This window comes from Lagenorhynchus albirostris, chromosome 8 (assembly GCF_949774975.1).
Source record: "Lagenorhynchus albirostris chromosome 8, mLagAlb1.1, whole genome shotgun sequence".
NCBI classification, from domain to species: domain Eukaryota; kingdom Metazoa; phylum Chordata; class Mammalia; order Artiodactyla; family Delphinidae; genus Lagenorhynchus; species Lagenorhynchus albirostris.
The window spans coordinates 19,489,298-19,516,805 of NC_083102.1; the positions used below are offsets into that span (position 1 = coordinate 19,489,298).

At 41.1% G+C, this 27,508-nt stretch overlaps 1 protein-coding gene across 3 annotated transcripts in view; it reads right to left on the minus strand.

Annotated features, from left to right (window-relative positions):
* EXOC4 (exocyst complex component 4) overlaps positions 1-27,508 on the minus strand; it is an 815,814-nt gene that overhangs the window by 783,018 nt on the left and 5,288 nt on the right. For all 3 annotated transcript variants that reach the window (XR_009541913.1, XM_060156642.1, XM_060156644.1), the window contains exons 2-3: positions 12,088-12,277; positions 818-1,012 (exon numbers count right to left, since the gene is read on the minus strand). Coding sequence is in view for 2 of the 3 variants with exons in the window: in XM_060156642.1 (XP_060012625.1) it covers positions 818-1,012; positions 12,088-12,277 (385 nt within the window). In the remaining variant the exon portion in view is untranslated. The remainder of the gene's footprint in view (positions 1-817; positions 1,013-12,087; positions 12,278-27,508) is intronic.

The window sequence follows — 27,508 nt, forward strand, 5'->3', positions numbered from 1 at the left end:
TGCCCCACAACTACTAAGCCTGCGCTCTAGAGCCCGCGAGCCACAACTACTGAGCTCACGTGCTACAACTATTGAAGCCTGCATGCCTAGAGCCCATGCTCCACAACAAGAGAAACCACCGCAATGAGAAGCCCACACACCGCAACAGAGAGTATCTAGAGAAAGCCTGCACACAGCAACGAAGACCCAACGCAGCCAAAAATAAATTAATTAAATAAATTAATTTTTTTTTACAAAGTAGCAGAATGGATGAAGATACAGGCTAAAGGCTAGGCTGTGGAATACTCCTGCTGGACAAAGTTATTCCAGAATTATTCCCCCCAAAATTATTTTCTTTCTTATCAACTTAAAGGAAAAAAACAAAGCCCTAATACAAATAGTCCTTCACAGAATTTTTGGAACATAGTTTATAAATTTCCTAAACTTCTCTCTCATGCAGATTTCATTCTTCAAAATGGGATTCATTAACTATCTTCCTCTGAAACTAAAACAAACACCTCTCATTACCATTCCAACATGACTTAAGTACTGGTTTCTTACCATTATACTTCTTGCCGCTGTTCCAAAGGCAGACAATGCAAACACTGACATTAGGAAGAGAATCGCCTACTATTGCAAACACTGACATTAGGAAGAGAATCGCCTACTATTGCAAACACTGACATTAGGAAGAGAACCGGCAGGCTTCACCTGCAAGGGCTTGTGAATCCCAAGAGGGCAGTTTGTCATGTGCTTCATGAAGGACAGAATTCAGAGAGAACAGAAGGAAGCGCTCCATCTTAGCAGAAATGCCCAGGAGCGCAGGCTGTGCTCTTACCAGCATGTCGGTGGCACTGAGATAGTGCTTGCTGGCCATGCACTGTTCCAGCTTTTGAGGCACTTGCTTGATATTCTCGATTTCATCCAGCAGGTTCAGGACATGCTTGTGTTCAATTCCTTCAATCCACAATTTCCGAAGCTCATCTCGTTTGCAGTGCAACAGCATCTTGCATGAAAGCAGATTCTCTTTTACCTACAATAGAACAGTTTCAATCTTGGGTCAGTCCAAAGTCTTTCCAGCCTAAACCCACAATTTGGTTAGTATTCTTCACCAGTACTGTTATAAGTAACAGTTCCTAGTTATCACTGCCACTCATTCTGCTGTGGTTAATCTGCTTGTGAAATTCTAATCCTGGTTATTACACAGATTCACTTGCTCAGGTCTCCACTTCTCTGTATTTTCTCTCCTGAGAAATGAGAAAATTACTCAGGATATAGAAAATATGAAGTTCCACACCAAAGTTAATATATCTAGAAGGGAATAACTGATTTGCGAGTCCGTGTTATTATTCCTTCCCCATTCTTCCTGGCATATTTCCTATTCAGATGATAGGTCACTTGGTTCATCCTTCTAGGTCTAGAACTTTAGCTGAAGTTGATAACAAAGGACACAGATGTTCGTCTCAACTGACTAAAATGAAGGTAAGCCCAGTTTCCAGAAAAGAGTAGACGCTTCCAGAGACAGTCGTGAAATAAAGGGAATTAAAACATACCAAGAATTGTTTCCATGTATTCTGATTTTAGGCATTAAATATGACAGTTGCAGGCATTCTCATAGATCTGCACAGTTTGCTGACCAGCCTAGGCACAGCTTGATAACACAGGAGGAGGAGAAGAGGATCAGGGAAAGGTAGTCGCCATGTACATGATAAGTGTATTTTCATGTTCTACCCTAATTAAAATTTTGATTTTTTTTTTTTTTTTTTTTTTTTTTTTGCGGTACGCAGGCCTCTCACTGTTGTGGCCTCTCCCGTTGTGGAGCACAGTTTCCGGATGCGCAGGCTCAGTGGCCATGGCTCACGGGCCCAGCCGCTCCGCGGCATGTGGGATCTTCCCGGACCGGGGCACAAACCCATTGTCCCCTGCAGGCAGACTCTCAACCACTGCGCCACCAGGGAAGCCCAAAAATTTGATTTTTATAGCATGAAAAAATAAAAAGAATCATGACCTTTCATATACTTTTGACATTCCTTTACATGTATTTTTATTTAAATTAGAATTTCATGTTTGTTTACAGTTTTGGTTTTGTTTTCTGTTTGAGGTAAAATTTATGCATGAAAGTGCATCACTTGATGAGTTTTAGCAAATGCATACACACCTGCAATAATCCAAACCTTCGTCAATATATAGGACATTCCCATCACCCTAGAAAGTGTACCATGTTTTTAACAATTAAAAATCTGTCTTCTTTTACAACATTTGGTGTGGTGGTACACAGACTCATGATGCTACTTTTTGGTGGCTGTAAAACTAAATTTTGACATTTTTCCAGCAAACGTGGAAAATATGAATTGAACGCTAAAATTAGAAGGTATCTTGAGACAGCATCTAATCCAATCCTACAACTTTAGGACAATATCTAAATCATACTTTTATCAAACTGTCCAATGTAAAAAGAGCCCTGAATAAACAGGTTTTGTAATGTCTTGATTAGCACAGAAGAATGACTGTTAGCTTTTTGGGGAGTTATAGACCCCTTTGACAATCTGTTGAAGAAGGTTCTAATCACCTCTACTCCTTCCATCAATCCCAAAGAGATAGCAAAATAATTCTATTTATTTTTTAGCATAAAATACCAAGAAAAGAGAGAACAGAGAGGAGGGAACAGCAAGGATGGCTAGAAACCCTTGGAAGCTGGTAAGAAGATGGCTGGCATCAAGTGGGGTTTGCTAACACTGAAAAGGAGGCACCCAGAATATTGAAGGCAAGAGTACAGGGTTGAAACTAAGTATTTTGAGCCCTCATCCAACATCCTCATCAAACCACACAGACATGTAATTCCCTCTGCCACGGCACTGGCCAAACAGGAGGTTTACAATCTGAAGAAACTGAACTAAAAAGAATCTGGACCAGGAAATGCCAGACAGCTGAGAGGAGGGTGTGAGGCACTGGACAGAAAACAGGAGAATGAAGTCAAAGTGGACCCACCGACAAGTAAGGTCCTCAGCCCTCCCTGGACCCACAGCCTCCTTCCTGGGTTGGCTCCAATAACACTCAGCTTGACTTTGATCCCCAACACAGGAAACTTATGGCTTTCCCCTGGGAAAAACAACCAAGGAAACTGCTGGGTCCCTACCCAATCATCACTAGACAAGCCCCACCACATGCTGTGAGCTCCATCTCAGCTTTGTAGTATACCTCCCTCCTCCATCCAAACAGTTAGCCAAGGATCACCACACAGTCAAGTAAAGCCTGTAATATGGAAAGACAGGCATGAAAACAAAGAAAAAAGTGCTGAGGGGAGTAGGGGAACAGAAACTAGGCAGGAAAAAGAAATTTTAAAAAGCTATAATTAATATCCCTTGGGGGAAAAGATATTACATCAATGAAACAAGAATAGGATGCTATTAAAAATTCAGAGAATGAAAAACAGCTCTTGGAAATTAAAAATATGATAGGAAAAAAAATCCAACACAAAGGTTAGAAGAGACTCTTGAAATCTCCAAAGAGTAAGACACAAAAAACAAAGAAAGGAAAATAGGAGATAAAAGAAAATGGGGTGGTTGATCCGAGAGGTCCAAATAAGAATTGCAGGGGAGGAAAAGTGAGACAAAGTGGAGAAAAAATAATAATAAAATGGAAGAAAATGTTCCAGAGTAAAAGACATGAACTTTCAGATTGAAAAGGCACACAGAGTGTTTGAGACAATGAAGTGAAAAAAGACCCAGGGCACATTATCCTGACTCGTAAGAACATAAGGATATAGAGACAATCCTAAAAGCTTTCAAAGGAGGAAAAAAAGCCATACAAAGGACTGTGAATCAGAATGCGTCTCAACAGCAACACTGAAAGCTACAAGACAAAGGAATAATGTATCTTCAAAATCCTAAGAGAATTATTTCCCAGAAAAACTATCAATCAAGTGTGAGGAAAAAATAAAGACATTTTCAGGCATGCAAGCTCTCAAAAAATAAACCTCATATGCACCATTATCTCAGCAAGCTACTGAAGAATGTACTCCATCAATATAAGAGAAAAACAAGAGGAGAAACAGAGGATCCAGGAAAGGGGGAAACCGATGCAGAACAAAGGCAATGGGATTTTACAATCATTAACTACAAGGAAAACGAGAACAAAATTGCACAAGCAAAAATAGTATGCTGCTGGGCTTCCCTGGTGGCGCAGTGGTTGAGAAATCTGCCTGCTAATGCAGGGGACACAGGTTCGAGCCCTGGTCTGGGAGGATCCCACATGCCGCGGAGCAACTAGGCCCATGAGCCACAACTACTGAGCCTGCACGTCTGGAGCCTGTGCTCCGCAACAAGAGAGGCCGCGATAGTGAGAGGCCCGTGCACCGCAATGAAGAGTGGCCCCTGCTTGCCACAACTAGAGAAAGCCCTCGCACAGAAACGAAGACCCAACACAGCCAAAAATAAACAAACAAATGTGGGGTTTAAAAAAAAAAAGTATGCTGGATGGTTTAGATGTAAATATTTACGTTGTTATAATAAAATACGCACCAGCTATTTAACCGAAAACTAGGGCACAACTATACAGAGAGGATGAGGGAAGAAGATGAAGTGGGGTGGGGGAAAGAGTGAAGGAGGAACCATAACTGGAAGCTCATATACAATGTCTAAAATAGAAAAATCCAGAAAAGTAGTATAAGCATATTACTTAGAAATACAGAAATACAAATATCTGGAAAAAAAAAAAAACTAAAAGAGTAAAAGTCCATACCTCCGAAGTGTTGGAATTAGTACTGTGGTGGGATGAGGTAGGGGAATGCTGGTTTTTATCAGCATTTGTGGTTTTATTTGATTTTTTAAACACAGTTCTCAAGGCCATTCCTAGATCCTCTAGGAGTTCTTGGTGCCTGGGTTAAGAACTCTAGCTATTAAATCCATTCTATGTTAAATCTTAGTTAAAATCTCTCAGAATCTAATTTCTGATATTCTACTTATGTCACCTTGGTTCTATACTTCTCAGCTTTTCCCTCTGTGTGTAGTGGTTACTATGGAAACTGTTAAAAATAAATTTTATGTCATACAACACCCAACTAGGCTCCTGATGCAGATAGTGGGAGATAGACTTACAGGGTGTCAGCAAAGCTTGGCAAACTCCCTTCTGATTGGAATAAAAGACCATTATGGCATTTCACACTAGGATATATACAGTATAATCAGCTCACTCCTCATTTTTACATACTACATGGAGGAAAAATGAAAAGGAAGGTAGAATGTGTGTGTGTTTGGGGGTGGGGGAAATGGCATCAGGCTGTGTGGAAAATGAACATTACCAAAACCATTTCCTAAACGGTTTAGCCAGAGCTGCAGACATAAGAAGCTAAAAGAACTTTTAATACTAAATTGCCCTGAGGCTTCAGCTTTTTGATCAGAAAGTCAGTTATGAATAAATGTTCTTTTAAAACTTGGGGTGGCAGGGGGAATACCAGTCAGCAATAAAAAGGAAGAAATGTGAAGAACCTCAAGATTCTGCTGAGCAAAAGAAGCCAGACGCAGGAGTACACACGCTATGAAGTTCTGTAACAGGTAAAAATAATATATGGTGATAGATTTCAAATCAGTATTTGTTTGGGGCAAGATGGGGTGGGGGGTACGGCCTATAAAGAAGCAGGAGAGAAGTCTCTGGGGCAATGGAAACATATTCAAGGATATATACGTCTGACAAAACTCACTGAACTAAAAATAATGCATTTTATTGTACGTAAACGCTAGCTCAATAAATATGATTTTTGAAACAGGGAGGGGAGAAACAGGGCTATGTCCATCAATGAATAAATGCAGGTAAATGTAAGAAAGGTACCCTATTCCACCTAAATGTTTATTTCTCAAAGGCCTGTTCTTTTAGAAACGTGGTGACAGCATTTTAATTCCATTCTAATTTAATCAGGATAGTTAAGATTCAAAAATTCTGTTACTCTGTTTCTTCCTTAAATAAACCCATGAAGAGTCAAGCTTTTCAAATCATGACATCAAAACCCAAGTAAAGAAATCCTTCCTCAAACACAAGTTGCCTTTGCTTCCTTAGAACTCTAGTAACTTCATTTGCTCCAAATTACCTAAAACAAGAATTTCAGTTTCAATAAACAAGAACTAAATCACTTTAATTAGAGACTATTAGAAAAAGAGAAAATAAGGAACACAGGGCCCAAGAGGTCATTGTGAATGGATATGTGAGATGACACAGAAAGCAGAGAGACAGAGATTTTTGCAACCCTGCCTTGAGAAAGATCAAGAGAGGAGGAAATGAACTGGGGCCTCTGAACAACACGTTGGGACATGTGACAGAGGAGGATGCTGATGGAGGCAGAGGGGAGGTGGTGGAGGCCTTAACTTTTAAGGCATAAAATCAGAAAAGCACTGAACTTGGATGAAGTATTAGGGGAGGAGGGGAATGCCTTTGAGCGTGCATGTTATCTGTAATAAAATACAACAAATGTGCAAGCACCTCATTGATACTGTAGACTAGAAATACCCTGTAAAGTTCCTCAGAAGCAAGGGATGGGAAATGAAAATTAATGAAACAATCAACGTTATTCTTACTCCTAAAAGTACAGAGTATCAAATTTTCTCTTATTTGTAGTAAAGACAAATCCACATATAAGCATTTTCACGGGGATCCTCCTAACACATGCCCAAGCCATTTTCTCCCATAGTCTTAATAGAAAGTGCTTAGAACAAATGAACTTTAGAAACACTACTCAGTGCTCTGTTTAAAAGCCCTTCAGAACTAAAGATCATTTTTTCATTACCCTCAAACTTCTATTTCTCATGCTTTTTGCTCCTTAGTTTTTCAGCTTCCATTTTAAGGTCTTAAATTCTGAGAGGCTTCACTCAACCTTTTCCGAAGGCAATACTATCCTTCTGAGTTGCAGAGTCTGGATACAGAACACAAATACAGACACAGTTAAACTGAATGAAAAGACTGCCTTGTAGTTCTTGTGACCGCATTGACGACCCGGACCACTGCCTAGATTTTAAATGATGATACCTCATCCTTGCCCACAGTTTAGCATGTCCATTTCTAGGCTTTTTTCCCTTTCTCATACAAGCAGCTGGGATTTTATGTCTGGGCTTAAATAACTTCCTACCAAAACCATGTTGTCCTACTGTGACTTACTTTTTTATATCCATTAAGGTTATTCTTCATTCTAATTCTACCTCACAACATATACTTTCATATAAAAAGGTCACAAAATTATTTTAGTTAAATGTTAAGTAATGAATGTTACATTACTCAATGATCAAGCCCTAACAACTTCACTTTAACAATCACATATGGTTATTTCCAATTACAGGCAAGAAAAATGAGTTAAGAGCTCGATCAAGCACCAACAGAACAGCCGAAACTGGGGCGAAATGTAAAGTGTGTGTGCGCACATCACAACAGAGACAAGTATCTGTGTTTTCCCCTCAGTTTACCTGCTTCTATGATAAGCATTAGATGGATACTTAGTATCTTTAAAGAAATCTGGCATCATCTCATCTACTTAATACAGGATGGAAGAAACACTCAAATTCAAATACTACCAACAAGCATACGGCCCAAGTTCCCAACTCATATCCATTCACATTCATCTATTCTGGGGCTGCTATAACAGTCATTATGACAGACACTGGTAGAACCTATAAATTCTGAGGTTTTCTAATGCAGTAACATCTCATTTGTACTCAATAGTAATAAGACAGCCCAACTATTTTACTTATCCACATAAGTGACCTGATCAATCATACATGGTATTTTATTTGCACATTTAATCTCGAAAAAATTCTAAGTGGACTTGACTGATATAAAGAAGTTTGGAGCATCAAAGAAGAGTCAGATCTATCTGTCAGCTCATCTTATCCTCAAGGACACAGATTCTACCAACAAGAATCCATAAATGAAAGAAATGCCAAGATGGGAAATGTAAACAGTTCCGTGTTCTCAAGTTTTAAAAGGTAACAAAGCATGAACGTGAACATCTTCATCTGCCTTGGCCCCCACTAAAATCTCTTCTCAGTATAGCAGCTAGAGTGGCCCTTTTAACATGTTAGACACATCGTGCCGTTCTTGTGCTCAACACTTACAATGATTTCCACACACCCAGAGTTAAAATCAAAGTCCTTACAGCGATCAAGACCCCACGTGACCTGACCCACTCTGCCAAACCTCACCCACCAGCACTCTCGTCTCCCTCTGCCACTCTCCCCACTTCTCACTGTGCTCCAGCTACAACCTTGCTGCTCTCCCAAATTCCAATCATGTTCTTGCTTGAGGATCTTTCTGTACCTGCTATTCCTTCTTCCTGGGGTGCTTTTCCGGACTCTCCCTCACCTTCTTCTAGTGTTGGCTTGAATATAACCTCAGTGAAGCCTTCCCTGACCACTCTGTTCAAAACAGCAACTCCCTAGTCTCCTTCCTTGCTTTTTTTTTAAATTTTATTTTAAGCACAGCATTTCTTACCATCTGTTATACCCTCTTACTAATTGATAGCCTGCCTTTCTTGACTAGAATGTAAACTCCACGAGGACAGGAATTTTTGTCTGTTTTACTCACTTCTGTACCCCAGGACCTAGACCACTGCTCAGCACAAAACAAACACTTAATATAGAGACTAAATCAATGTTGCTAAACATCATCTATTTGTTTTCCTGTGTCTTCCCACTACCATGTAAGCCCCATGAGGACAGGGACTGGTATTTTCCACTACATGGAAATCTAAAACATATTTCAGTATCGAAACCACCACCAGCACATAGCTGGCACTCAACAAATATTTATTGAGTGAATCCTCGTTCCATTCTTTTGGCAGAGAGCAGAAAGAAAATGTCAACTCAGATTCACACATTCTCAACATCTTGCTTGGCTCTGAAATAATGTAAACCAATGATTACTGAATCATCCCCATTTTTACTTTAAAAATATACATACCTTTATTCTGTATACAATCTAAAGTGCAATTAAAAACCAAAACTGACAGGCAAAGATTAGTGAGGAAACATCAGTGTTTCCTCAGTGATAAGAAACAGGCTTTCACAGTACAAAACTGTCAAATTATACAATAAAAACAAATTCCCTTTCATTTTTCCCCAAAATTGTCTTCTCCCATGTATCAACTATCAAAGGCTTTCTTGAAAAGACATTTAGCCCTTTATTTTTCTCTTGCCAATATTGAGGCTAGTTCATAATACTGTGACATTTACTTTCTTGACAACTGTCTGATATAGTAAAAAAAAATTTTCTGTTGTTTCCTTTTGCTCACAACTCCAGCATACTTGAAAATGAGGAGGACAGTGAAGAGACTGGCTACTAAAACAAATGTGAAATAATCAAGATGAGACTCTCCTTTTCAGTACCAGCAAACACTCTTTGTTTGGGCAAAGATACTATTGACTCAGGGTGATAGGGAGTCAAGGCAGAGACCACAGCAGTGCCTCCCTTGAGATTAGGACAAAGTCCTTCCAGTCAAGCACACTCATCAGAAAACACCAACACCAAGAGGTCCTTCACTCTTACTGTGATTACCCGAGGCAAAGCCAGAAGGTCAGCAGCTTTACAGATTCACTTTCTGACCCCTCTTGAGCTTAGTATATTGGGTCAAAATGGACTACAGTTCACTTTAAATCTAGAGCTACTGATCTATAGCTTTACCTAGTTTCACCGATAAATCCACAGGATGAACTCACCACTTGTAAAGGCTAAGAATTATAGAATTCCTTTTGAAAATGCCCAGTTAATTTTAAAATGTAAAGCGGTCACCACATTGCTTCAAAAAAGGTTAAGAACCTACTGATTGTGGAACTGTACTCTTCAAGGCTGAAACTCACATATAACAGCATTCTTAGAAGAATCATTTAGGTACCTATTACCAAATCATAAGGTCTAGAAGGCAGGGAAGAAAACATGTGAGGAGACCGTAGGCACAGCCACCACTGGGCAGGTACATCCAGAGAATTCCCGAACCAATCAAATAGCACAGGGCAGCGCACTTCAAATGGTCTATGCAGCCCTCTGGCCACAGAGGTGCTTGAACGTCAGCTGCTGAGCGCTAAGGAGGGGAGCCAGCATGAGGCTCTGCATCTCTCAGCCCAATAGCAAACAAGAGGCAACTGGTATGTTGGGGTTCTGCAAAATATCTCATGTACAAAGAAATGGTGGGCTACTGCTTAAAAGATGTCTGAAAACCAGCATCAAGGACCTCAGAGCAGTGAGACCAGAGTTCAAATCCTAAATTTGTTGAGTGGGGAACAGACATAATTCTGCCTGGCAAGGAATCAGTGCTCAGTAAGTGGGACCAATTGTTATTTATCAGAGAGCAGTAACACAAGGTATTAAAGGAGTGACCCTCAAAATAAATAGCCAAGAACCACATAACTATGATGTGACAGTATATACCCTTTATTTGATCCGTTCATCCCTTGGCCAAATATAAAAAATACCCCTTATGAACCCACTTTATCCTTTAAGAACTAAAGATGTGGCACCCAGGAACCAAAAGTTTTTCAAAGACCAACCACAGAAGGAAGTGGGGAGGGAGGGAGGGAAGGAAGGAAGGAAAGAAGAAAAGAACCAATTTCTGCCTTGCAAACCAGAAAAAGAGACACAGATGTAGAGAACAAATGTATGGACACCAAGGTGGGAAAGCGGGATGGGTGGGTAGTGGTGGGATGAATTGGGAGATTGGGATTGACATATATACACCCATATGTATAAAATAGATAATAAGAACCTGCTGTATAACACAAGGAACTCTACTTCACTTCGCTGTACAGTAGAAACTAAAACAACTATACCCCAATAAAAAAAAAAAAAAGAAGAAAGGAACCAAGAAGAGGGAAGAAGGAGAGGAAGAGAGAAAGAAAAAGAGTGAAAGAAAAACAGCTCCAAAATATGAAAGACAATTACAAAATAAAAATTAATGCATGCTTCTCACTACTAAAGAATAATATTCAAGAACTTCAGTATTCATAAGTATTTACATTTAAATAATTTGTGAGTTAGATTTTCTTCTCAAAAACCACCAAGAATGTACAATGACTGCAGAGAAATCACAACCAACTTCAAATGGGGTGACATACTCAAAACCAAAAATTTTTTTTTTATTTTCAACTGCTACAGCAATACACACACACAATGTGTGACATGAGCACAATAAATACGTTTAATACATTATAACGAGAGCCTCTAACAATAAAAGGCCCTAGAGTCTTAAAACAGCTCCCCTTTTAGGCTTCCTCAAGTTGAGGCCATCTCCTCTGTGCCATTTCACACTGCAATGAAAAGTAATGGCAGAGGGACTTCCCTGGTAGAGCAGCGGTTAAGAATCCACCTGCCAGGCTTCCCTGGTGGCGCAGTGGTTGAGAGTCCGCCTGCCGATGCAGGGGACACGGGTTCGTGCCCCGGTCCGGGAAGATCCCACATGTCGCGGAGCGGCTGGGCCCGTGAGCCATGGCCGCTGAGCCTGCGCGTCCGGAGCCTGTGCTCCACAACGGGAGAGGCCACAACAGTAAGAGGCCGGCATACCGCAAAAAAAAAAAAAAAAAAGAATCCACCTGCCAACGCAGGGGACGTGGGTGCTATCCCTGGTCCGGGAAGATCCCACATGCCACAGAGCAACTAAGCCTCTGTGCCAAAACTACTGAACCGGCACTCTAGACCCCACGAGCCACAACTACTGAGCCCGTGTGCCACAACTACTGAGCCCACACACCTAGTCCGTGCTCTGCAACAAGAAAAGCCACCACAATGAGAAGCCCGCACACCACCACAAAGAGTAGGCCCCACTGACTGCAACTAGAGAAAGCCTGCACACAGCAAGGAAGACCCAATGCAGCCAAAATAAATAAATAAATAATTTTATTTTAAAAAAAGAAAAGTAATGGCAGAAGCCAAGGATCAGACTTAAGGGAGAAAAGAAGCAAGTCCAGATGCCCTCTGTGATCCTCTGCATTCTGGCTTTCCAGAAACCTGCAAAACTCCTGCAAAGCATCAGTATGAATCACTCGTTAAGGCTGTTACCACTACCAGGGCACCTCCAAGCTATAACACCTAGACTAATGGTAGATGCAACAATCACCAGATATTAGAAGGATGGAGGCTTACCTGCTTTATTTTGTTTCGGGAGTTGGTGATGCGCTCTGTGATGCTCTGGTACGTGCGAATGGCTGTCGTCAATTCTGTGTAGTGCTGCACGATCAATTCATCCAGGTCACGATCACACTTCTCATAGGCTTCTTCAAGACGCCCCTTCTCATTTTCTCTGTCTTCAACATCATCACTGGTAGACAGGGTCCTGGTAAAGACAGAATATATCAAGCTGAGGCAAACTTAAAACCCAAAAGTAGATGAAGGATGAGTTAGTCAATGAGAGCACATTCACCTCACTAACTAGGAAATGAAACAAGTTACTAAGAGAAAATATGAAACCGCCTGCACAGTAAAATCCAGCAGCCTCTCTAAATGGATTTATTGGTTGCCAATCCAAGGAGTCTTTCTCTTCACTTTTCCCCTTGGCATAATCAGGTAACAGGCAGCATGAGCTCTGCAAGAACCTGGGTAGGTCTTGATTTGTTGGAGTGAATTCAAGTACTTGCATTCCCCTTACCAGTGACAAGTCTGGCCAATGAGACCTAAGGACTTCTAGGAGTAGTTTTCTTTTTCTTTTTATAAAATGATATTTTATTTATTTATTTATTTTATTTATTTTTGGCTACTTTGGGTCTTTGTTGCAGCAAACAAGCTTTCTCTAGTTGCGGCAAGTGGGGGCTACTCTTCGTTGCAGAGCATGGGCTCTAGGCGTGCAGGCTCAGTAGTTGTGGCTCACGGGCTCAGTAGTTGTGGCTCGCGGGCTCAGTAGTTGTGGCTCACGGGCTCTATCTAGAGCGCAGGCTCAGTAGTTGTGGCACACAGGCCCAGGTGCTCCACGGCATGTGGGATCTTCCCGGAGCAGGGCTCGAACTTGTGTTCCCTGCATTGGCAGGCGATTCTTAACCACTGTGCCACCAGGGAAGCCCCTAGGAGTAGTTTTCTTGCAAGAAGGTTAACAGGAAGCAGGTCCCTTTTCCCAACACCGGGTACTGTTATACAAAACTAAGATAATCATACATTAGCCATACTATAATCCTGGAAGGGGAAGCCAAGAGAAATGCCAAGCTACTGCCATTACATCATTGGGCTACTAGAGCAGCCAACCCACAGCTGCCTTACCGAGGAACTCCCTGTTAGGGGAGATAATAAATATCCATTGTTTAAGTCACTTTCGCTTGGTCTTCTTTTATACATAGCCCAAAGCACTATAAAATTGCTTCTACACTGAGGAACCGCCTTCCAAATAGTTCATTCAAATGACATGAATTTAGTACAGAGCCCCCCAGCGGCCTGGAAATAAGGTCACAGTCATTCTAAAATCCACTACAACAGACAGCAATATCAGCTATACTACAAGGCAGTTCCTGCATTTACTGTTCTTCCAACAGCACTAACAAGATTGATACGAATCAACAATAAGCAGGGAATGAGATAGATACACTTATTAAAAATCTTTCAATAACTTAGTTTGATACATGAACCACAGATCTTGTTTCCTCTTTTATCCTTCTTGGATAATTTTTTTTTTAATTTAGTGTTATAATCAGTAACAAAGAAACCTTTTTCCTCTTATCTGTTGGCTGCAGTAATTTAGTTTCATTAAATTCCCTCAGATTTGTCAGCTATACATTCAGCATACTTTATTTCATTTATCTTTTTTAATTTAGGGAGGGGGTAGTTTAGGCTCTCAATGATGGATGCAATCAATTATAAGTCCATCATTAGAACTGCTTTCAGAGATGGTCTGTCAGCGAATCAGTCACATAACCCCTTCCAGATTTTTGCAAGCAACACACTGTACAACAGTCTTCTCCAAAATGTCATTTAGAGTGAAAGATCTTAATTCATGAGTCACATAATATATAAAACTTATCTTCCAATTTAGAGGGCGATTCAGCAGGCCGGTCTCTGACTTCAATCTAACCTCAAAAAAGAAGTTTGCAAGTGTGTTAGAGATGTCAAGAGATGGGGCCCAGCATGAAATGGGGAGCAGGAGGGATAGAAATGGAAGGAAGGAAAAGGTGAAGCCTGTGAGGGCTACAGGATACGCTCCAGGCAACACACTGGGAACCCCAAGACTTGAAGGAAGGCCTTTACCATGCCAGATCCTGTGTCCTCTGTCAACTGCTAAGCCTACACCAGACTACCTCCAAGCTTACTTTCAGGTAGAAAATACCACACAAGCATTTGACTAATAAAGTAAGTCAGAGTAGAGAACTTAGGGGGAATTTGGTTTCAAAGAGAGAGCTACCAATACTACTTGCAGTATTTGGCTACAGGGTGGCTAAGCATATCATCCTGTTGTTTCCGTGATATATAACTTTGCTCTTTAAATCTGAAACCTTCCAGGCTGTTAATCTAAAGTAAAGCACAGTCAGAAAATGCCTTCAATTCATCAAGTGTCCCAAAGGGAAGAGTTCCCAGATATTGAACTATCATTTCCCCTCTTTCACAGCCAATGGCCACAGACTTTTCAAAGCTACACTGGATCAGTTTGCCATCTTTATGACGCTTTGCATGATTTCCTCCCCACCACCGTTTGTGGGAGGAAACATGCCAAGCATTTCACATTGTTTACATTAACTAGTAGAATTACCATCAAGGAAGATGTCAGGCTGAGAGAGAGGACACCTTCTCGGGCATCAGTGGTCACTGTAACACATTACCATGGCATTAGAAATTACTTAGAAAACAGAAAGGGTTACTAAAATGAAGATGAGAAAGATGGGCCTATAGGGGGTTTTAGCTCCTATTTTCATTTTCAGAGAAAATATTTATATAAGGAAATAGCCTGTGCCATGTTTGCCCCACATTTGAAATTTATCCTCTTGATGTAAACTGGGCTGAATGACATTTTGCCTTTAGTCAAATATACTTACATAGGAGAACTCTGAGAGTTCTTTTTTAATTAGAGAAAAGGAAGGCAGCAATAATAGCCACTAATATCTAGAGGCTGCACATTTTATAGAAAGTATGTTTAATCCTCAGAACAGCCCACTGGAGTGGGTCCTGTGGTTATCCTCCCTCTCCTTTTTTTCTTTTATAAATTTATTTATTATTTATTTTTGGCCGTATTGGGTTTTCGTTGCTGCACGCGGCTTTCTCTAGTTGTGGCGAGAGGGGGCTACTCTTTGTTGCAGTGTGCAGCTTCTCATTGCTGTGGCTTCTCTTGCTGCAGAGCATGGGCTCTAGGCGCTCGGGCTTCAGTAGTTGTGGCATGTGGGCTCAGCAGTTGTGGCTCGAGGGCTCTAGAGCTCAGGCTCAGTAGTTGTGGCACACGGGCTTAGTTGCTCCACAGCATGTGGGATCTTCCCAGATCAGGGCTCGAACCCGTGTCCCCTGCATTGGCAGGCAGATTCTTAACCATTGCACCACCAGGCAACTCCCCTCCCTCTCCCTTTTTATAGGAGAGGCATGAGATTTGACCTCCCACTTCACTCCTCCATACTGTCAAGAAATGCGAAGTCTGAGACTTTATCCTACTTAGAAGGTAACAAGTTAGCCTGCCACAGTTTCACGGATGCTGGGGGAAGTCACAAAACTCCCGGGTGGGTCAGAAGCTCAGGACTTTATTAGTCATAGCACAGCAAGTAACACGAGCATCAGCATATTTGTAGCAGGCCCCCTGCCCCCAAGTCCCATGGGCGTTGGAAGGATGGGCCCAAATGGATGCCTACACATGCTGAGTTGCTGGAGAGGAACCCTGAGCTTAAACATGCCTGCTTAAAGGCAGTAAACATGCCTGCCTTTTGCCCTGGAAAGGTTATCTCTATTTTCCAAACATGTCAAACAAACATCCTTGACAGTCTAAAACAAAGGGCACCCGTACTTTGCTCACAAGAACTTCAGAAACACAACCTTCCCAAGGAGAATCGTCTCCCAACAAAAATGAAACCTAAGTCATTGGGTTCCTCTGGGGACTGCATGGTGTCAAGCAATAGCAGACCATAAATGAAGGTTCATTTCCAACCTGTTTTCTTTTCTGCAGAGTGAGACCAGAAATACAATGCCTCCCACAATAAATATCTGCACAATGAATGAATGATAAACCATAAAAGCAGACTGACTCTAGGGAGAAAGTTCCCACACATGCTACCAAAACGCAGCAAAATTCAGTGTAGGATTATCCTACCTTAAGCAAGTCACTTGACCTGAACTGAGAGCAGGGTAGAAGAGAACGTTTGTCGTCTAGCTCACCCCGCCAGCCAGGTCAGGAACTTCTCCTCGGCCTTCTAAGCCTCTGTGCAAGGGAAACCTCACTGGCCCACAAAGCCATTCACTGCAATTTTGAACTGCTCTACTTGTTACAAGGTCTTTCATTAACATAAAGCAAAATCAGCCTCTTTGTAATTTCTACCCATTGATCCTAGTTCCACCCTTTTCAGCAACATAAAATACGTCTATTCCCTCTTTCATAAAGTCTCTCTTTAAATGGTAAAGGACTCTCAATAGTTTTTTTTCTCACCTTCAGCACCTCCAATTTCTTCATCTGTTTCTTCCACAACATGGCAGCCCACCAGCCTTGTTACTTTCTTCTGAAGTTCCCTTGAAAATGGGTAACACTCACATAGGATTTACTACATTAATCTAAGTGGTTTATATATAATAATTTATTCCAGACAACACCTGTGGAGTAGGTGCCATTGTCCCCCCTCTTCTTACAAATGAAGACTGAGTTGTGCGTTTGAAGCACAGAACTTTTAAGTAACAGAGCCAGGCCTCAGACCTGGAGAGTCTGGTTCTTAAAAGGTTCCCTAACCTGCCTCAAGATGTGGTACTCAGAACTGACACAACATACTTCTAATATGGTGTGACCATCCAAACAGGAAGAGGTTTTATATCCCATAATATAGGCACTCTATTTCTAATCATGTAACCTAAAACTACACAGTATTCTTTTGTAAATGTTGAGTCCAAAAATGATCCAAGATTCCTTTGACAGACAATCTAGCTCTCACTCACCCTCTACTTGGGAGATTTTAAAACTAAATGCACAAATTTACATGCATTCCTGTGTCCCACATTTTGGGAAAAGAAGGTCAAAAGTGAGGCACGGGATATAAATTACTGAATGTCTATTATACACCAAACAATGCATGAGTTATTTTGTACACATAATTTAAGGTGACTCTCAAAATGGTCTGGTGAGATAGTATCACCTTTTTACAGATCAAGATTCAAAGGAACAGTGAGGTACAGTTGCACACAGCTAACATCAAAAATGAAATTAAAGCTGAGTATACTTGACGCCAAAACCCATGCCCTTTCCAGTATACATGCTGTGAAACGGCCTTTCCCGCCTTCAGCTCCTGAGCTGCAGGACTGCAGCCTAATCAAGCTACAGCCCACATGTCAAGAGAGGAGTGAACAGCTAGAGATGTCAACAGAGCACCTGGCAGCTTCTTCAGTAGTAACAGTCTGGAATCTGGACAAGAAGGTTTAAAAAGCACGAGCTAAAAGAAGACATGGAGCAGAGGAGAAACTATTTGAAGTTGCCATCCCAAGATGCCTTCAAGTTACTGAATCATTCTTTAGAGCTTTTTCCATTCCTATCTCAAAATCATTATGCTTTACAAACTATTGCCAAGTTCATGGATGAACATAAAAGCGTAGATTCCAGTTAAGCTGGACACAGACGTCTCTGGATCACTAAGAATTTTTCACTAACAGAGCTCTGGCATTTGCATGATGAATTACATCACTAACCATGACTAATTAATCCCAGGAAGGAATTTATTTACCCAGTGGACTAAAAGGACCACGGTACCCATGCTACGCTATTGTTAACAACACCTCGTAGGAACACATACGTTAAATGGTTCTAGTGAATTTACAACCACCAGCTCCAAGAAAGCCCTATAAACAAGCATAAAAACCCAGGGGAAATACCTGCAGGTCTAAAATGAAATTTGTCAGGTTCCTTTTTGATACCAGCTTCTGTATTTCAGTGTAGCCGGTCAAGTGTTTTGAAAGGAAAATAACTAGTCACTGATAACTGGCTCCTTCTATGGAACAATTTTGCTTTCACTTTGGACTTAATAGAGTAATGGAGTCCAGACAGGAGAAAGTACACAAAAGTCGGTATTACTCTTTAAAAAAGACAAAAGCAAGATCAAATAAAAGAAAAAGCACACCTATGAAAACAGGGTTAGTCACCCAAAGGTAACCTATCACTCAAGAGAAACAATAACCTCCAGTCAAAGGCAGAATACGATGAAAAAAACAAATCTAGAATACTACCATTAGGAATACAGCAGAAGTGTCTTGCTTCTGACCAAATAATGTCAAACATGAGGCGTCTGCAACTTTCAAGCTCTTTGACCCTGGGCAAGTCACTTAACATGTCTGGGCCTGTTTCTTTCCTTGTCAAACAGACAAGGTAAGAGAACCTGCCTCACCAGGTTATCGTGAGGATTGGACAAGTGTGTGAATGTGCTCTGTAAAATATAAGGTACCCTCAATGCGTGGGCTGACACGTTATTAGGAACAAATCAATCATTTGTGCATCACAACATTGTTAGCCCAAATCCCCTAAAGCCTCCCCCAGTGGAAAATTCCTGAGGATGTTTATGAACTGAGATCAGACCTTTTCTCTATATTCTTATGGTGCCTGGTACATTAAGAGCTTAGAAAAGCTAAATAATGAGCAGCAGCAAGATGCAGGACCTGAAGAGGTCATGGAGGGCAGTCACCTGCCTTAAGGAACAACTGCAACTAGACTATCTCACACAAATAAATGTCAGTTCAAAAATCTGTAGGAGAGGACAAGCAATAGCTACATTGACCCTATTTAGTCCATTTAGTCATTGAACAAATAGTTATGACACACCTACAACTTAGCAGGCATAGCTGTAAGTGGCTAGAGACACAGCTGTGAATATAAACCAATCCCTCCCTCATGAAGCTCACACCCTGGTCTAGTGGGGGAAACAGGCATACAACACACGGAGGCTGGGAGAGTGAGGGAGCAGCTATGGGAAAACGAGGGCAGGGTAGGGGGCAGGGAGACTCTTTTACACAAGAAGGCCAGGAATGGTTTCTCAGATCAAGATGCCATTTGAACAGAGCTTTCTAGAAAGACGGAGGGAGCAGGAGGGGTGCGGCTGGCACTACCTGGGTAAACTGATCCCAGAGACAAGAGAAGACACAAAGGCCCTGAAGTAGGACACGTCTGGCCTGTTCAAGGAAAAAGGAATGGTCAAGAAGTCAATGTGGCTTTAGAGAAGGGAGGACGGATGACAATGATAGGAGACGAGGTCAGAGAGGAAGTCGGGAGCCACATCAGGACAGCTTTGCGGGCTTCTACTCTAAAAGTGTTCTCTGAAGTCACCTGGGAGTTAGCACCAAAGAAAAGAATAACAGCTTTCAACCAACAGTTAATGGCGAATAATGAGTAACAATATTTACTTTCAAGTTTCATTTCAATTCTATCCCAGTTCTTTCCAAAAAAGATCTGAGATGGTTTGTATATACAAGAATGTGGACAATACAAATGAGAAAGAGGAACTAGTTGAAGACAAGCAGGACAACAATGCCATGTAAGTGTAAAACACAGGTACACAGGTCATACGGACAAACGCAGCATGTATGAAATGAGCCCCCAATTTAACTTTGGGGTTCCTAGTAGCCGATGCAAAAAGAGAACCCTAGCCAATTATATATAATTCCCATTCTCAAAAAGACAGATTCCAGTTGCTCTAAGCAAGCAAACTTTAATACTAAATTCTAAAAACAAAAAAAAAACTTTCACTTAAAACAAGAAGACATGGACTTCCCTGGTGGCACAGCAGTTAAGAATCCACCTGCCAATGCAGGGGACACAGGTTCAAGCCCTGGTCCGGGAAGATCCCACATGCCACGGAGCAACTAAGCCCGTGCACCACAACTACTGAACCTATGCTCTAGAGCCTGAGAGCCACAACTACTGAAGCCCTCGTGCCACAACTACTGAGGCCTGTGTGCCTAGAGCCTGCACTCCACAACAAGAAGCCACCGCAGCGAGAAGCCCACACACCACAACGAAGAGTAGCCCCCACGTGCAGCAACTAGAGAAAGCCTGCGTGCAGCAATGAAGACCCAACACGGCCCAAAATAAAAAAAATTTTAAATAAAAATAAAACAAGAAGACATTACACAATATAGTGACCAATGTCCTCAACAACCTTCTAAAAACAAAGTAATGAATTTTACACGGTCATTTCTTATAAGTCCCTTCAAGAACGTAACATTAAAACACAACTCGGACCTAAGAGATTTTCAAAGACTCTGAATATAGTCCAAAGTATTAAGCTTTCCAATGATTTTAATCTAAGAATAGAATTTAGGGAATTTAAAGGACTAAATGGAACAAATCATGTTTCATTAACTTCCTCCTCTGAGCAAGCCTTTTGATAGTTCAAGCTGACCAGACAGAAATTCTCTGAAGAGAGTCCACAGTACAAGTATTCAGTATTGGAGGGCTAATAGAGGACTGTTAAACATTGTAAGACAGAAAAGCATGTAGTAAGACTGACAACAAGTGTGAAAAATTAGCCTGACCAGGGCTCTTGCCTGAGCCTCAAGATTGCCAGGCTGTCACTCTGGAAGCATTTTAGTGTATTTTAACAAATAAGAGTGCCCAGAGTACCATATGTTATGGCCTGAATTGTGACACACACACCACCTACCACCACAAAATTCATATGTTGAATCCCTAATCCCCAACATGACTGTATTTGGAGGCAGGGCCTAGAAGAGAGGTAATAAAGATTAAGTGAGGGGCTTCCCTGGTGGCGCAGTGGTTGAGAGTCCGCCTGCCGATGCAGGGGACGTGGATTCGTGCCCTGGTCCGGGAAGATCCCACATGCCGCGGAGCGGCTGGGCCCGTGAGCCATGGCCACTGAGCCTGCGCATCCGGAGCCTATGCTCTGCAACGGGAGACGCCACAACAGTGAGAGGCCCGTGTACCGCAAAAAAAAAAAAAAAAATTAAGTGAGGTCATACAGGCAGGGCGTTAATGCGATGGAACTGGTGTCCTTCTAAAAAGAGGAAGAGACACGAGAGCCCTCTCCCTCCCCACACACTCAGAGGAAGGGCCATCTGAGGACACATGAGAAGATGGCCATCTACCAGCCAAGAAGAGAGGCCTCACCAGACACCAACCCTGATGGTACAAGACCGTGATCTTAGACTTCTAGCCTCCAAAACTGTGAGAAAATTTGTTGTTTAAGTCACCCAGTCTATGGTATTTTGTTATGGCAGCCTGAGCAGACTAATACACCACCCTATAAAACACAGGAGGTGTTATTCTGGTTGGGTACAATCTCAGGACAGATGTTATCAGTAATCCCCCCCCTTAACCTCAGCAACACAGATTCTTCCCCAAGAAGAGTTACCTGCCTGATAGAGTCTCAGATAACTAATTAACCTGCTATAAGAAATATTTAACATAATACACCTGAATTTTGGTGACACCTGCAGAATAATCAGCATTAAGTCAGGCTTTCTGAAAACAGTTAATATGCTTAATTGTCTTCTAAGGGCATTCCTTGTTAGCATCCAGTGACCTCTCCTCCAGGAATGATAAAGATTAAACAATTAATGGAAATCACTTCAAGCAACTCAGAGAAACTAATTACAAGTAAGGCTCCACATATCCAGAAATCACTTACCAGGAAGCTACAGCTCTATAGATCAAAATCTACAGTAAGAATCAAATCTCCTCAGTGATCCCCATTCTGGGAAGTACTCAAAGTGGGCCCCTTAGCAGATAAACTAGATGTCACTGAGCCCCTGCACTTTTTACTCATCAAGCACCTGAATCCCTCAATCAGTACCACCTTCTCTCTTTTTCGGACAATTCTTGTGAAATTTTTAAATTGCATAATGGAAAAAGCAGAAGGAGTCATCTTTACAACATATTCTAACATATTATCATAAGGCCCAAACTGAGTATTTTTAAACTCTCAACAAATATTCAAGGGTTAAGTAGTTTCTGAACCTCACTCCAAGTAGGACGAAAATGAACAATTAACTTACTGATCTTTCTAGAACATAGTATTCCTTTTTGTTATTGATCCCAACACAAGAAAAAAAGAGTCTAGAGCTGACATGATTCTTGAAAACGTGAATTCTATTTTCTTTTCCAAACTGCTTTTAACTAGAAGATATTAGATTACACTATTAGATCCGCTTAGCCGTTATTTCAGTGTGAGTCAGATTTTCTTTTCTTCGAAAATATGTAACAGCCATCCTAAGAAATGCCTGACAGTAACAATATACCTATTATGTCAGGAGGGACACTAAATACAGTTCTGAGTAGTGTGAAAGTACAAACTGAAAAGGAGGAAAAGAGTTTACTAAGACTATGAACCCTAACCAAACAAGTTGAGAAGTAGTCTTCAAAGCCTATTAAATGAAGCAGACCCCTTTGTATAAGAAGAATCGTCTACAAAGGCTTCCAATGAACTATAAAAACTCATAATTCTGAGTTTTGTAAAAAAAAAAAAATTACACATTAAATATATGAGATGTGTATCACTATATAATCACATAAGTATGGCTTCACTCAAAGCATAACCAAATCTACATTACACTTTTAAATCAGATTTTATTATATTCAATTAGATGTTGCAATTGCTTGTTTCTGAATTGTCTTATTAGATCCCACAAAATACAAGATAATCCCATCCCAATTGATAGCGAATCCCATCCCAATTGATAGTGATTCATAATGACAAGTCCCTCTGAAAAAGTTTTCTGATGCATAAAAACAACATCCCCTAATTCACTACAAAGAGATTCACTTAATATCAAGTGACAGTAAACAATTTCTGCTTTAAAGTCAATTGAAAATTTCACTGGCATCTTCCTTCAGACAGTGCTTAGGGCCAATTACTACACCTGACACATGCAGTTTTTCTATATTTCAATTAACTCGGTTATATAAAACACTTGTGGGGACCAAAAGTATAAATCTTGTAGCCAACAGAGAAGGCCATTACCAAAATTAAGTAAAATCACCTCTACCAAAAGCATACAACAGTCCAGGGTTGACAAAGTCAACTTAAAATCTCCCCCACCCTTACCGAACCAAACCCTACCTCTCTTTCACTCCCATTTTAAGCCCCATGTCCTTAAAGCACCGTTTTCAGTCATCTCATTTTTCACCTCCTGGGGAATGTTTGTTACTACAACGCATTACAGCATTCGATCATTTTAAACATGTATGCTATTCCCTAATGAGATTTCTAGTGAGTTCCTCAGAAACAGTGTTTTATAAGATATTAATAGACATTATGTGGTAATAGGCTATTTTGGAAATTCTGGGTTACACAAATTGAAGGTTTCCTAACGACAGTCATTTTCAGGAGACTTTAATATGTTAATGTACAAGGTACCTCTGGGCGGGAGGTTGTCTGGGTAGGAGCGGGGTGGATAGAAGAGGAATATATTACGCAGCATTTCTGCAATTTATTAACCTACAGAACCTTGTCATTCCCACCACCTTCCCTCTCCCCAGCATATACATATATTATAAACATACATACACATGTGAAATTTTTATGCAAATTTTCAAACACAAAAATTAAGAGATTCATTGAATAAACCCAGCTTCAACAATTATCAGCACATTCCCATCTTGTTTCATCTATACTCTCACTGACTCCAATCTTCTTATTTTGCAGCAAATCCCAGAAGTGATATCATTTTTACTATGTATTTCAGTATTTATCTGTTAAGAAGAGTTTTTTTTTTTTTTTTAATGCGGTACGCGGGCCTCTCACAGTTGTGGCCTCTCCCATTGCAGAGCACAGGCTCCGGACGCGCAGGCTCAGCAGCCATGGCTAACGGGCCCAGCCACTCAGCGGCATGTAGAATCTTCCCGGACCAGGGCACGAACCCGTGTCCACTGCATCGGCAGGCGGACTCAACCACTGCGCCACCAGGGAAGCCCAAGAAGAGTACTTTTTAAAAAGAAAAATGGCCATACCATTATCTCAGCTAAAAACAAGCTAACAATGCTACTTGGTTTCTTGTATTTTCCCAAATTATGTCCTAAAGGCTACTCAAACTAACATTTATTAGACTCACCTGAGACTCGTGTTAAACAGCAGATTCAGGTTAGGTGGTTCAGGTGGCGCCTAAGAGTCCACATTTCTAACAAGCTCTCAGCTGACATTTGAGTACAAAATAACGTCTCCCGTAATATTCAGCACAATGAGGCACCAAGTTTCCAACAGAAAAATACCTGAATTATGTGCCACGGTATTTTTTGCAAAGGCTTTATAAAAACTTTTAAAAGAATAAATGAAAGTCAGAAAAGTTTCTAAGGATCTTGAAATACTTATTTTTCTTACAATGTCAAATGATACACGAGAATTTTCCCTTATAACTTCCTGTTAAATGGTGAGCCTCTGTTTTTCAAGGTGAAAACCACAAAGGACTGGCTACCATAAAGACCAAGGTCATAACTCATTTCATAGCTTGAAAGCAGTTAACAAAAACGTATGGAGCAGCAGAGTATAAGACAATAGGGTAGGGCTTCCCTGGTGGCGCAGTGGTTAAGAATCCGCCTGCCCCGAGAGAGAGTCATGGGCATATACACACTAACAAACGCAGTAAGGTAGATAGCTAGTGGGAAGCAGCCGCATGGCACAGGGATATTGGCTCGGTGCTTTGTGACAGCCTGGAGGGGTGGGATGGGGAGGGTGGGAGGGAGGGAGACGCAACAGGGAAGACATATGGGAACATATGTTTATGTATGACTGATTCACTTTGTTATAAAGCAGAAACTAACACACCATTGTAAAGCAATTATACCCCAATAAAGATGTTAAAAAAAAAAAAAAAGATGGAAGAAAAAAAAAAAGAATCCGCCTGCCAATGCAGGAGACAGGGGTTTGAGCCCTGGTCCGGGAAGATCCCACATGCCGCAGAGCAACTAAGCCCGTGCACAACAACAGAAGCCACCGCAATGAGAAGCCCGTGCACAGCGACGAAGACCCAATGCAGCCACAAATAAATAAATAACGACAATAGGTGGCTTCCCTGGTGGCGCAGTGGTTGAGAGTCAGCCTGCCGATGCAGGGGACACGGGTTCGTGCCCCGGTCCGGGAGGATCCCACATGCCGCGTAGCGGCTGGGCCCGTGAGCCGTGGCCGCTGGTCCTGCGCGTCCGGAGCCTGTGCTCCGCAACGGGAGAAGCCACGGCAGTGAGAGGCCCGCGTACCGCAAAAAACAAACGAACAAACAAAAAAAGACAATAGGGAAGCAGAGCTCACCACTGCAAACTGCAAAAGGCCAGCACAGGTTGCAAGCGTCCCAATGCAAACAAAAACAAAACCACCACCAACAGAAAGAGTCTAAGTACTATGTCACCCAAAGAAAACCCATTTACCAGCCACACTAGACCTCAATAAACAATACCATCACAGGCATTAAATAAAAAGAACTACATTTTTTAAAATAAGTACATAAACAGATGCAAACTAGTTCCTAGGCATTTCTAAGAGTTCTGGAGGAAAAGTTCCTGAAAAAGTACTATACGAAATGAACTGTTTCATTAAATACTCTGTAAAATACTGCAAAATCAGAAAGACCATCAGCGCTGAGATACCTAGCTCACCTTCGCGCCACAACTTCATTTAGCACATCTGGTTACCACCTTCTTCCTCTCTGAGCATAGGCAACCCAAAATTTGACCCATGACGATTAATATCCTGAGATATTTTTTAAAATATGAAGCACTGATAGACTTCTACTGCTGGAACGGATTAAATAACAGGAAATAGATTTACCCTCCCATCTGAAACAACAAACAGAACGGGTTTCAAAACCTTGGACATGAAAGCTGTTCGAATTTGCAGAGCAGAGTCCCGGAGAGGAGAGAGCTACCCAAAGCACCCTGGCGATCTGTGGAGGAGCTCCCGGGAGTCTTCCCTTGAGCATGCGTGGTAGAAAACTATTCAAGGCCACAAAAAGAACCACCTGAAAGCACTGCGAGCACAATTATCTGAAATCACACACAGCCAGAGTGAAAAATCTCATCACTCACAGAGCACTGGGTGGAATACTCAGGATTTTGCCATAGTACTGAGACAAAATGGCCCTAAACTAATGCTGCTCTGCTCCCAATTAGCAAAATTTAAAACAGGACCTTAAAGGGCCACACTGTTTCCAAGTAACAGCCACATCCCAGAACAATGCTCAAGAATATTTATAGGAAAACAAAGATATCCAATATCAGTACCCAACAAGGTAAAATTCACAAAATCTAGCATCCAAAAAGTGGCAAGGCACACGGGGGCGGGGGGCGGGGGAGGGGAAATTAATCAACCAAAACTAACCCCAAAATGACAACAGATGATAAAATTAGCAAAGAACATTTAAACAGTTATAACACCTGTATTCCATGTTCAAGAAGCTATAGGAAAGACTGAAGATATTTTTTTAAATACCCAAATCAAACTTCTTAGAGAGCAAAACCACAATCTAATAAAAATTACATTACATGGAATTAACAGCAGATTAGGAATTGCAGAAAAGATTAGTGAACTTTAACACACAGCAACAGAAACTATACCAAAAAATAAAAACTCACCAAGAAAAAAATACCAAAAAAATAAAAGGGGGCGGGGGGAGAACATCAGCGTTCAGTGAGCTGTGGGACAACTTGAAGTGTCTTAAACTACTTAAAGGTAAATCTGACAAACAATACGTGGACTTACACATTCAAATCTACAAAAAAATTGCTAAGAGGAGTTAAGTGGAGAGAGATACCCTGTTCATGGATCAGAAAACTCATATTGTTAAGACGTCAATTATCCCATATTAATCAGGACATTCAATGCAATCCCAACCAACATCCCAGCAGGTTTTATTCGAGAAATTGATTAGCTAATTCTAAAATTGATATGGAAATGCAAAGGACCTAGAATGGCCAAAAAAACTTTGAAAAAGTAGAAGAGTTGGAAAGCTTACACTATCTGTCTCCAAGACTTATAAAAGCAGTAAACAAGACTGTGTAGAACTGTCATTAAGATAAACAGATGAATGGAACACACTAGAGAGTCAAGAAATATTGACAGCTCCACACTGGCCACCGGATTTTTGACAGAGGTGCCAAAGAAATTCAGTGAAAAAAGAAGTCTTTTAAACAAATGGTGTTGGAACCACAGGATATCCTTACAAAAAAACTGAACTGGAAAAAAATTGACAGGGATGCTGGAAGTGTTCTCTATCTTGACACAAGTACTGGTTACACAGGCAAAAATTCATTAAGCCATATACTTAATATGTGTGCACTTTACTATATGTATGTATACCTTAAAAACGGAGACATTAAGTTATCGTGTTAAGTTTAGCACACAGAGTAAGATCCCATATTTATCTTTTAAAATATTTCTATCTATCCATCCAACATCTCATACAGAGAGAGAGACACACACAGAGAGAG